This window comes from Labrus bergylta, chromosome 20 (assembly GCF_963930695.1).
Source record: "Labrus bergylta chromosome 20, fLabBer1.1, whole genome shotgun sequence".
Taxonomy (NCBI): Eukaryota; Metazoa; Chordata; class Actinopteri; order Labriformes; family Labridae; genus Labrus; species Labrus bergylta.
The window spans coordinates 1,874,504-1,886,866 of NC_089214.1; the positions used below are offsets into that span (position 1 = coordinate 1,874,504).

The 12,363-nt window shown below is 43.0% G+C and overlaps 1 protein-coding gene across 1 annotated transcript in view; it reads left to right on the plus strand.

The window, feature by feature from the left end:
• Positions 1–12,363, plus strand: part of LOC109997334 (sodium/hydrogen exchanger 9) — a 74,285-nt gene that overhangs the window by 26,169 nt on the left and 35,753 nt on the right. The window contains exons 10-12 of the mRNA XM_065948591.1: positions 556–669; positions 5,183–5,294; positions 6,238–6,391. Of these exons, the coding sequence (XP_065804663.1) occupies positions 556–669; positions 5,183–5,294; positions 6,238–6,391 (380 nt within the window). The remainder of the gene's footprint in view (positions 1–555; positions 670–5,182; positions 5,295–6,237; positions 6,392–12,363) is intronic.

The window sequence follows — 12,363 nt, forward strand, 5'->3', positions numbered from 1 at the left end:
CTCAGAGACACATTTACACAGGATAGACTTTATGATTTATTTATGTGGAACATGTCGATCATTCTTCCTTTAAAGCTGATGTCCAAACCCTTTGGTGTGACCCTCCTCATTACAGACATTATAGGACTGAGTTGATGAATTATGTTATAATATTTTCTGATTTTCAAAGTGCAGAAAGCGTTCTGTAAGTCTTTCCATGTGTGCACAGACAGCGTGTGTAAAATGAAATTCTTCCTTGAGAAATGGAGGACAAAGATGTGTGTGGTTACAAACATCATCACGGCCTTGAGCTGGAGTTGTTTGCAGTCGCCACCTCAAAGGATCAGAGAACATCACAAACATTGGATTGGTTCTGTGTGTTCAAATCTAATCCTGTTTACGCGTTTCAGATATGATCCGAGTCCTTTCCTCTCATGTCCTACACACACACACACACACACACACACACACACAGAAACTCACACACCTTCACACACCATGCTCTCTAAGCCCCTCCCCTCCTTGGATGACCTTTTCCCTCCTGATCCTCTCTCATCCCTTTTTCATAATTTGCAGCTCTTTGAAGTCCTCAACATCCTGGGGGAGATTTCCATCTTCAGCTACATGGGATATGTATTGTTGACGTTCCCTCACCATGTCTTCAAAGCCCTCTTTATATTCGGGGCATTTGTATCCTTTTGTTTTTTTGTGTGCTCCGTGATCGAACATCTTCACCTCCTGCTTTCAATCCCAGTGGGACGACGGAAACGGAGGTGCTCTCTTCTCTTCTGTCACTTCAGCCCTGCTCTGCACAATCATCTTCCTCTAATGGTCCAGAGTGGTTCCCCTGTTTCTCTCTTTCTTACCTCCCTGCTGCAGTGCAGTCATTTAAACAGAACCTGCTTCAGATTGTACAGGTTTGATCTGGGGAGCTCTGTAAATGCCAGTCAGACTGTCTCTCATGATCACCGTCTCTGCAGATTTAAGATGCTGCAGTGCAGCTCGGTAAGGGGAAGGCCACTGAAAAAGAAATTCAAATCGGTCTTTAATTATTATTAGTGCTGCTTGTTTAGTGTTCTCTAGCTAAGCTCTGTGGAGTTAAGATGTTTGCCTGTTTGAAATAAGCTCACAGTTCTTTAATTTGTAGTGGATTAAGCAGTGTATCCCTGTTGAGGTTGAAGATTAAATCTTATTAGTTAAAAAAAAACAGTGCAGTGAAAGGGGGCCCTGTTGATCTTTGTGGTGGTCTCATTACAGCAGAAATCCTCTCCAAAGCTTTTAGCAGTGTTAAATGGCGATCACTAAGGCTTATTGATTTTTTTTTTTTGCCGGGAAATGCAACATGTCATTTGGCAGTGAATAAATAAATAATTTTTTTGGCTAATTTATAGAAAATCAAAATGTCTTTGATTACCAAAAAAAACAACAACCATGCACTGAATTGGAAATCTGTTCTCCACTGTTTAAAACACAAATATCAAACATCACACACATCTGAATCGTTAAGTACTGAGTGCTAATAAGCTCCACGAGCAGAAACGTGCTCAAACTAGGATCAATATTGGAGATGCTTTTGAAAAATGGAGAGAGGTTAGAACACAGAAAGGTTTACAGACCCATGCAGAGCTGGATAAACACTGAAGCTTCAGAGTCCACCACATGGTGACCTGAGTGAGCATCCACTCTAGAGAGGAGGGGGGGGACAGCTCTCTATGATGTTTAGAATTTAGACTGCAGTACCCATTTTAAACACTAGGTGTCAGTTACATATTGCTCCTTTAAAAATCATACCCGTTTGTTTCTCCTCTGACATCATTTTTCATAGAAGAGCAGCTTGCATTCTGTTATTAAAAATGCATCAGCCCCTTAATAATGCTCTCTACATTTTCCAGCTGCAGTAGACGTCTCATATTCACAGCTGTGGTCGTATCCGTCAAGCTTTCTTCCTGCGGGGAGCAGAGGGACAGTAACATTCTTCTGGCTGCTATTGTCTTTGCCCGAAAGCTGGCATGACCAAAATGTGTGCCTGAGGAGAGATTCTAGTGGCCTCACTCCAAGAAGCTCTACTTTCACAGTCCAGTGCCCAGATGGCCCGCAATTATTATTACAATCAATCTTCCACCATTGGGTCAAAGGAGGCCTGAGAAAGAGTTGACAGAGCAGATTCTTTTTGCAGTGTTCTTATGTTCTTTGCCAGTTAAAAAAAAACGCTTGACTTGAGCACTGAGCCAGTTTGAGCTGTTGGCCTCGATGGCGCATCTAAAATCTGGTCAAACTTCATATAATAGAATGATATCCTGCAAGCTTAAAACAACTCAGCACACAATACAAAACAACAGAGTACTTGGATGCTATTTAAGGTCGTTTTCACACATGAAGGTCAGTGGACTCGATGTGATTCAGGGGTGAAGTTGCCACTTGTTTCATTTTTTATTTGGTTGGGTTTGCTTTGCACTTTGTCAAGCATACCAAAGCCTCTCAAATGTTGTGTACCGTAGCCACCTGCTAGACACTAGTTGGGGCTTTAGTTCCTGAGTCACTCGTTGCCTGGTTGATGTGTTCATTTTCAAGCATAACAAAACCATGAAAAGCCACTACGCCGTTGTCTGTCATTACTCTCCAGTTGTTTGTCACTTCATTTGACAAAAAGTACCACAACACTCACAGCCACTTAAGTCTGACCTGGATGTGCACACGGGAATAAATGGAGGTAGTAGTGCTGTTGTACAATGCTAAAAGTGTCTATAAAAATGAACTAATATCGGGGATTCACCCCCCATTAATCGCTCAATGCAGTAGATTTTAATCGCCGTGGCTTCCAGCCCTTCACCAACGCGATGCAGATGGGCTTTATTGGAAATGAGCCCGAGATGAAAGTGCTTAATTACCTCCCATTCAAAAGCTCAGAGGCCTTTTGATAAAGAGAAATGACTGCATTTGGAGGAAGGATATTGCTTTTGAAAATCCATAGGCTGAGGGAGATCTAAAATTAACTGCAGGGGGCAGGGTGCAAGGGGGCTCTGTTTTAGTAATAGCCCTGTCAGAAAACGCCTTAAATGTCACTCCATTTATTATTCCAGGCCTCATATTTGATATTACTGAAGAGAAGCTGAAATCCCTTTCCAATAAGACATCGATGCATCCGATGATTTAATGCTGATAAAGAGCATGTTTCACCATTTTCTAAGTAAACCATTTTAAAGGCTTATAAAACAACCAGATGAACTGTTGATCTGTCATTTAATAAAGTAAACATTCATAATGGGTGAGCCCAATATAGAACTGGGTTAGTCACTGCAACACCTGTAAAACGGCCGTGTGGGGTCGCCTTAAAAACTGCCTACAGCCTACATTTTTTTGTATAGGTGCAAAATATTAAAGGAGCAGTATGTAACTCTGACGCCTAGTGGTTAAAATGGGTACTGCAGTCCAAATTCTAAACATCATAGAGAGCTGTCTTCCCCCCCTCCTCTCTAGAGATGCTCACTCAGGTCACCATGTGGTGGACTCTGAAGCTTCAGTGTTTATCCAGCTCTGCATGGGTCTGTAAACCTTTCTGTGTTCTAACCTCTCTCCATTTTTCAAAAGCATCTCCAATATTGATCCTAGTTTGAGCACGTTTCTGCTCGTGGAGCTTATTAGAAACATGCAGAGGCTTTTTAGGTCGGGTACAATCACTTCTATCTGAACCACTTCTCTTGACCGCTTCCATCACTGCAACACCTGTTGACCTGATAACTGCTCTCATATCTGACAAACCGAGGGGCGTCCAAAACGGCCGTGTGGGGGGGGTCTTAAAAGCGCCTACCTTCTCTGGTCCAAACAAATCCAGAGCATTCAGGAGCAGAATCTAAAGTTAGAAGGAGGACATACTGGCTGCTGCATTGTTGTCAGAGAAGCCAGCACTTCAACATAGCATGTTTCCTTAATGATCAGAGAGTAAGATACCTTTATCATCTCACACTACAGTAAGTCCCTACAGAGGGCGTAGGGTACTTCCTACAACCTTACCTCTAGTGATGTTAAGGAGTCTAGGAAGTCTTATGAAGCGTCCATAACTCCATCTAAAAGTTTTATGAAAGGTGTAGCCAGAGCAGCAGATAATTGTAAAGATATCGTCTCCCTGACTGCTTCCCCGGGACACTTAACATTCAGTGTGCCATCCTATGAGGAACATCAAAGTGTGTGTGGAGGGCAGAGACAGCTGGCAGAGCCTGATTGGCTTCATGCCTCGGCGTGGTGCCACACCGCTGTGTTTGCATCCTAAACAGAAGATGTTTTTAAAAAAAGATGCTTTGCGTGCGCAAGCATATGTGTTTATATTCATGAATGTTCTTCTACAGCCCGATTCCTTCAAAGATGTTCCATTATGTATGGGGTAATGTCGTGTTTTGTCTGATATGATTTAAAGGGATCACGCTATGCGAGGTCGAACACGGGGGATGTTTGGGAATAAATGAAACCGATTATTAAAGTGCTTAAAATAAACGTACCATCTGAGACTGTTAAGCCACAAATAATGAATAAAAATGGTGATGACTCACAAATTCTGTAGACGTCATCTCAAACTATTAAATCAAGAAGATGGAAAAAAAATCAGGCTTTTTATACATTTGAGTATTGTTGAATGAAATTTCCAGTTTGTTTTCTCCTTGACCCATGCAGAACACAGTGTAAAAAGTTGAAGTATTTTAATGTGCAATGGTTGCTTGAGATAGTTTTTGAGTGGAAGATTTGGAGGTGGGCAGGCGGAGAGTGGCTGAACTGACGATCCAGAGTGAGGTGAGCTGAAGCGGGCAGGTTGGTGACAGAGACGATCCTGAGCAGGAAGAGAAACAGATCAGTGGGCCGACTGCACACAGGGAAATAATCCTTCTTTTTGCACAAGAGATACACGCTGGTCTTGATGTAGGCCGAATGAACCGGGGTATATATGCACTGCTGCCTGATGACTTGATGAGAGACAGTTGAGCTGGCTGAAGCAATCAGGAGGAAGAGCAGGTGAGGAGAACTGAGGACACCCAGAGATAAATAGAGAGTGACAACAAGAAACACAAGAGAAGCAGGGGCAGAGCTGCAGAAACACAAACTTGTGGCTAAGGCTCAGGTATTGATAAAATGTACATGTACATCATTGTTTTTTCACCCTGCTTGTTTGTCTTGTTTTGAAGTTCTCTCCTTAACCTTCACTTCCAACAATCAGCTCTCCATCTTTATATCAAGAGCCTGCAACATCTACCCTCTGTCATTCCTCCTGAACCTGAGACGCTCCACCAAGATCCCTCGCTCCTTCCAACATTTCATGATGTTTGCAGGTGACGATCTTCTTTTAATGCACTTTTAATTCTTAATCTCTAAAATGTAGAATTTTGAGATCTTTCTCTAAACATCCATCTCATCAGATCTCTTCCTGCTGTTTGACAAATGTCGGGTTTTAGATGATGTTGCTGCAACTTGAAAAATGAGAACTTTTCCCCTTGTTAATGAGCTCTTGTTGTTATTCAGTCCTCTTCACCACCTGCAGTTAATAGCATTAGTGGCCGATGATGCTGAGGCAATGTTTCCTCTGTGGCACAGTTGTGAGTCAGTGAGTGTGCAGAAAATCAGCTGGGTGCAATCCTCAGGGCCTCGGTAATACTTCCCTCACTTTATTTTAAAAGAGGATGCCTTTTGCGATTATAAACGTCGTCAGTAATTTCTCACCAAAAATAATTCCCTCTCTTCTATTTTTGCAGCCGTGTTGTGGTTAAGGTGTAAATAAAGCGCCGCCCTCTCTGGAGACTAATGGTTGACGCTGAGAACGGTTTGATGATGCAGGAGAAAGGAATGTTTGATGTGAAGTGATGTAGCTCGGCAGCAGCAGCAACAGCATATTTTTTTTCTGCCTGTCTGACCCACTTTACCTCTTACGTATGAAGGATCCTTTATATGAAAAAAAAAAAAAAAGCCCTTGTCTTGCTATTTTTCAAAACTCCTCCCGCATCTGGTTCTCAAGGATTTGCACTGTGAATTGTTTTGGCCTTAAGTATTATGTCACCACTGCAGAGCCATGTAGAGGTTTGTTTTGGGGGGGGGGGGGCTGCTTGCTGGTCCGAGATGGGGATATCGCAGGGTGTAATCTGATACCAATGTACAGGGTTACTAACTGGATATCTCTCTCCTGCCCTTATTCAAATAATTGATCTGTGGGTGTTTGTCTGGTGGGGTGATGGATGGCCGTAACCCAGCTGAGAAATGTCTCCTCTTCTCTTCCCTCAGGTTTAAGGGGGGCTGTAGCATTCAGCCTTACTGCAAGAGACACATCCACAGAAAGGGGACGCACCATCTTTACCACCACCCTGCTGCTGGTGGTCTTCACCGTCTGGGTTCTGGGCGCAGCTTCAGACCCCGCGCTGCGTTATCTAAACATCAAGTCAGTGCTGCTTCTTTTCTTACTATTTACTTTCTCTTCTCTCTATAGTGAGGGACTTTTAACAGATATATGGCCAATCTGGGAATAAATTCCTTACCAACCAATTTCTACACCAATGTGTTTCTAAAGGTGTCTAGTTACACATATAAAAAGATTTAAATTCAACTCCTGTAGGAAAATCCGTGAGAGCTGCTGAAACTTCGGGTACCTGGAACCCTATTGGTTGAAAATTTGAAATTTTAGATTTTTTGTTTACATGTGCCTTAAATAGCATATTAAGGTTAAATTAGGGGTTATTTGGGATGCTGAATCCATTGCAAGCATTTATTTTGCACCAAAACCGCTCCTCGGTAAAGAAACGGCCCCGTCCACTTTTCCAGCTCTCTTGAAAACCCTTTGTTTAGGTGAAAATCAATGTTGCTTGTTGCATGTGAATTATAAAGCATCTTCATAGGTCTATTTATAAATGTATTAGTGATGGTAACTACCTTTTATTAACTGTTAAATGTTGCAGTTGGTTAACATTTGTAGCAAGAGAGTGAGTTTTGAGTGGCAGGTGCCCGACATGCTCAAGCCATCCTGTGGATCATTGACAGACACAATAGATTCCACACATATCAAATAATATTCACCGGTCAAAGAGATATTGCAAGATGATTTTAACTGTGATATGTAAGTCTATATTAAATCTGAGTTTGAGTTTGGGGGGGGGGTGCACGCCGACACACCAACACAGTGACACAGTGACACAAACACTTGAAGGAATCTTGGTGTGTCTATCGGAAAGTTATCCTTAAATGACTTCTGCCCCTGATTTCCAACTCTATCCACTATCCTATCTCTACAATAAAGGCACAAAAAGCCGCCCCCCTAATACAATGGTAGGGGAAACACTGATGTTGTCAAATGTATCATATCTGGTCGAATCTGTAGATTACAGCAGGAGTTCTTACACTGGATGTGGTCATGATCTTTTGGCGAGCTACTATAGCCATCAAAGACCACAATGATCTTCTGGGAGCGACTGCCTAGACACTGCACAAACCTCAGGTAACTGCAATCTCCTGCCAAGTCTGACCTTGTTCCCACTTTACAAAGTAGAGAAGCCATCCTCCATCAAACACCAGACTGGAGCAGGGTTGGTCTGTGAGGTCAAGCGGATCTTCAGTCTTTCAGGCTTGTTTTGGAAAAGCCTGCTTTGTTCGCCTTGTTAATTTTTTGACCTTTTTTGTTGAACAATGACCACGGGAAGGGAGTCAGCTCATACTCTAAGCTTGTCTCAACTGTCATATCCCGTTGGGCAAAGATTATCAGTCAGGTGAACAACTTGAGTGAGTTTAGGTAAACCTTCTTGTCTTTGACCTTGGGAATATTTCTCAGTGATGACAGGGCCAGCACCTTGAACTTCACCTCCATGGTCGATGTCACTGACTGTCCATCCAGCTTTATCTGCATTTACCTCCCAACTTCCGCTCTCTCAGCGTTGACTGTGTCACCCGTAGTGCTCATGAATCCTGTTGAGAAGGACACAAGCAAATCGATCGTGGTCAAATGGGTTGGTCTCCTCAAACCTTTTGAGGGTAAGTTCAACTGCTTCAGCGTCTCGCTTCATCAGTGTTCTGGAAAGATCTTTGTGGAGTTGATTGTGTTTCTTGACACCTTCCTTCATGCGCTAGTTTACATCGGAGAAGTGGTTGAGGGTCTGCACCCAGCACTTGTGGCCTGAATCACTATTTCTCATCCTCCCTCTGCTCAACCCCATCTGACTTGGCCGCCTTCATCAGTTTTAATACAACCCACCCAACCTTGAAATGATGGGTCGATTCACCTGCTTTATGATATCCTACCTTGAGTCAGATGGGGAGATCGAAGGTCACTATGGTGACTTTGTCCCTGGAGAGACGCATGCACTCTTTGAGAGTGGTGAAGATGGTCTTTAGGGTCACATTCGATGACTGGGAGGATGAAAGGGAGTGTTCCCATAAATTTCAACAATGTTCAAATCTATATAGTCTCCGACAAACTGAGTGACTGAGCAGATTGACATCCATGATGTTTGTCTGATTGTAACTTTGTATTTCACCTTTAACCAGCTGTCATAACTAATAGACCCCCAAGTTGGATGTCAACCTCAATCTCGTCATCTATCTGATTGTCGGTTTCTTCATCAATGGTACCAAGAGCACCAGAAGCATCAGAGATGCCCACTCCATTCTTGTCATTGAGGAAGCAGTATTTGTAATTTTGTATTTCTGCATAAGACTCTGTGTACCCTAACCGGCGTAACTTGTTGAGCATCCACTTTGACCCAAATCTATGATACAGTTGTATGGCAAGCCCCATCATGTACAGCAATACCCCTGACCGAGGCCAAAAGGCCTTTGCTACTCTTTCATCCGTCCTCACTATAGGTCTCAACAACATCTGAAGGCTCTCAGGAACAAGTGCCAGCTGACTAGGGATATCAGTCATACTGTGTGCAGTTGGGTATGACTTTGGATCTATATCAATAGTGGTGATGTCGTTGCAAATTAACTTTAGTGCAGTCTTGCAGTGCAGATTTGAGTCTTCTCATTTCCAAACTTAATGTTAGCATGTTGCTCTCGAAGGATGTTGCTGGTCTTATCTTTGAAACAGTGAACATCTGCTCTCCTCTTCTGTGATTTGAAATACAGTGTATCCTGGTATTTCTCTAGGAGCTTCTGCTTCAGCCACTTCTTCGAATATGAGAGATTCTTATCCAGTGACTGATCAAACTGCTGCATTTTTATGTGGACTTGGTCAAGTGTCATAACCCCATGCTTGAGTTCCAGGTCTAACCATTCTCAGAGCTCATAAAACACAGCGTCTCGCTCCTCATCAGTTTTCCTTCCTACTACTTTCCTCCTGCACATGAAACTCTGAAAACTAAAGAAACAACGAGTGGGAGTATTGGAATTTCATTCTTCCTGTCCTGTGTTGAGTCTGCCATGTAAACACGGCTCTGACAACAACACAGCCAGCGGGACTCGAGCTTCTCACTCATTGTAGATGGTCATGACTCAGAGAGAAACAGAGGATAGACTTGATTTCTGCTAAATGTTTGTGTAAAATGTTGCACATTCTTCCTTCAATGAGGACATTTAAAAAAAAAAGGTTTTTAAAGCTGACGCACATTTCAGTAACAAGAAGCAGATCTTCCTCCTGTTTTCTCTTTTTTGACTCTGAGGATCCTGCAGGCTGAGCCATGACAGGGAGCGTGCACGATGGCTTCTCCCTGCATTAAAAGAAAGAAAAGCTGAGAAAAGAAGGGGGCGAATTGATGTGAAATTGCTTCATGAATAAATGAATAGAAGTGCCGACTTCTCCATACTGAGAAATCAGACAGTCACATAACATGGACAGGTATCACTGCTTCCCCCACAAAACATCCAAACAACTTTATTTTTCAAATGTTTTTTACTGTTTATGTCTTAAAAATCAAATGATTGATCTACTCCCGGACTCTTTTTACAGCCTTCATTCTTCCTCTAACTCTCATCTCCTGTCTCCACCTTGTTATTTAAAACCATGTTTGTGTGTTTACACCTCATCCAGTCAGATGCAAACCTTTATCCTCCTTTTGTTTCATGTGTCCATCACCTTGTTGGTCCCACAGACAGAGCCATGGTTTATTCCACCCTCCCTGAATATGCAGCAGCCCCTCTGTAAAGCTGTCCTCTGCATGTTTCCTTTCTGCCTCTCCTTCCTTCCCTCTCTCTCTCTGCTCGAGCACTTAGCTGTGTGAGTGTCTGCTCCGGCTCTGCCCTCTATTAGCGACGTGCACAGCTGGTGCACGGGGCAAAGCGGGTCTACAGGTCCCTGGAAACATGTTACCGAGGAGATAACATTAAAATGCAGCTTGCCAAGCAGTACACATGAACCCGTGTATACAGGAAGGAAAACAGTTTGTAGCCATATAATGAGAACACATAGCAAGCGCTGCTTTTTGAAGTCTGCGTGGTATCAGTGATGCGAGGTTAGTGGGCGACCATGATTAAGGAGAGCAGAAAAGGCGTGAAGGATGCAAGGCGGTAATTAGATACTTATATTATTAAAGCGTAATCTCTGGCTCGGATCACAGCGGGATAATTGACTCCCACAGTCTTTTGGAGGCATTTCTTCTCCGGTGGTTTTCAGTGATGTGTGTGAGGAGCGCTTGTTTGTGTGCTGTTTTCAAGTTGAAATTTAAATTATATTTTCAAAAGTCCTGTTTTGTCCACTCCCTCACTGGCAAATCAAAATCAAGAAGGGGGCGGGGCTACTGCTATAAGTTTGTCAACAACAATGGCGGAGGTGACGCTAGTCTGTTTCCAGGTCAGGACACGACTCCTTCACATCGTCTTCATGTTTTCTTGGTGATATTTCCTTGATGTTAAATAAATATTAAACACACAGGAGCTTTCTAAAACACACCTGGCAGGCATCACCGAGGGATGCAGAAGTTAACTTTCGTAACCTAGCAACAGAATGCTGGTTAGAAGCGCTCTGAAACGGAGGTAAAGGTCGCTGCCAGGGTAAAAAAGAAGCGCCGTCTGTGAACACTCAGCAGGCACAAACACTTCCGATCTCAGAGCTGCAATAACAATAAAGCCTTTGTGATGTGAGACCGACCCATCGCAGTCCATTTTCTTAATGAATCGCAGATTGACTCTTATATCTGCCAAGTTGTTTTTGATTCAGCTTTTACTGCTGAATAAGCATCATGTCAGTGTTATGCTAACCCAATGTCCCAGCAACAAATCCCCCCCGAGCTCTGGATCTGTGTCTACAAACTGGAGGTCTCTTGTTCTGTGTCAGACGAGCAGCTTGAGGAGTTTCTGCTCTGTTGATTCAAGATGCTATCTTCACTGAGCTGTGTGAGATTATTGGGTCTCAGATATAAAACAACAATAGCGACTGTGGAATCTGTTTTTAGGCAGACAAAGCCCAGGATGACCCGCTCGTTGCAGCACAGTACCAAAACCTTTTTATAAGATTCTCTGTTCTCTATGGTGCGTTCCTTTCAAGTCTTGTGAGGTTTTCTTTACATATCTGACGTTCTCAAACCTTCACATTTTGCTTAATTACTTATCACTTGATATTTACTAAATATATAAGAGGTAACTCTTTGAGAACATCACACTGATTATATCCTGCTGCGTTCTCACATCAGCTCACTCTGACTTCCTGCGAAAAAATACGAGGAGGCTGGAGGAGAAACTCTGCATGAAGTCAGAGCAAAACATTTGGCTGTTTGCGTTCACACATACAGCTTCTCTGGGAAATATCAGGAGTTTTCTGCAAGTGTGAAAGCTCTATAAAATGAATAAATCCCTGACAAATCGTATTAACACTAACAAAGCAAAGAGGAGAGGAGAGGAGAGGAGAGGAGAGGAGAGGAGAGGAGGAGAGGCGAGAGGAAAGAGAGGAGAGGAGAGGCGAGGAGAGGAGAGGAGAGGAGGAGAGGCGAGAGGAAAGAGAGGAGAGGAGAGGAGAGGAGAGGAGGAGAGGCGAGAGGAAAGAGAGGAGAGGAGAGGCGAGAGGAAAGAGAGGAGAGGCGAGGCGAGGAGAGGAATCTGCAAAACTCAAACAATGGAAGATTACAAAATGTCAAATCAAATGATCCAAAAGAATAAATGAATATGGAGGACAGAGAATGAAGTTTGGACATCAGGACTGAAAAGGTTAATGTGAGCAGACGAATAAAAGCTGTAAAACCTGAATAATGATCATAAGAAGATAACAGATTATCAAAGGAAGAAGAAGTTGGGAGACTTCATGTCTACCTATAAGAGAGAAAAGTCCTCGCCGAGCTTCAGCAGCAGATACATTTCAATCAGCCTTCTGGTGCTTGCTCAAGCATCATCCTGCAGAATCGAGGTCAAACATCAAAGAGGAGTTATAATAAGAAGAAGACGCACTTCTGAGTGGATGGTTACTTTAGATATTGGAAAAAAAACGTTATGCTAAGA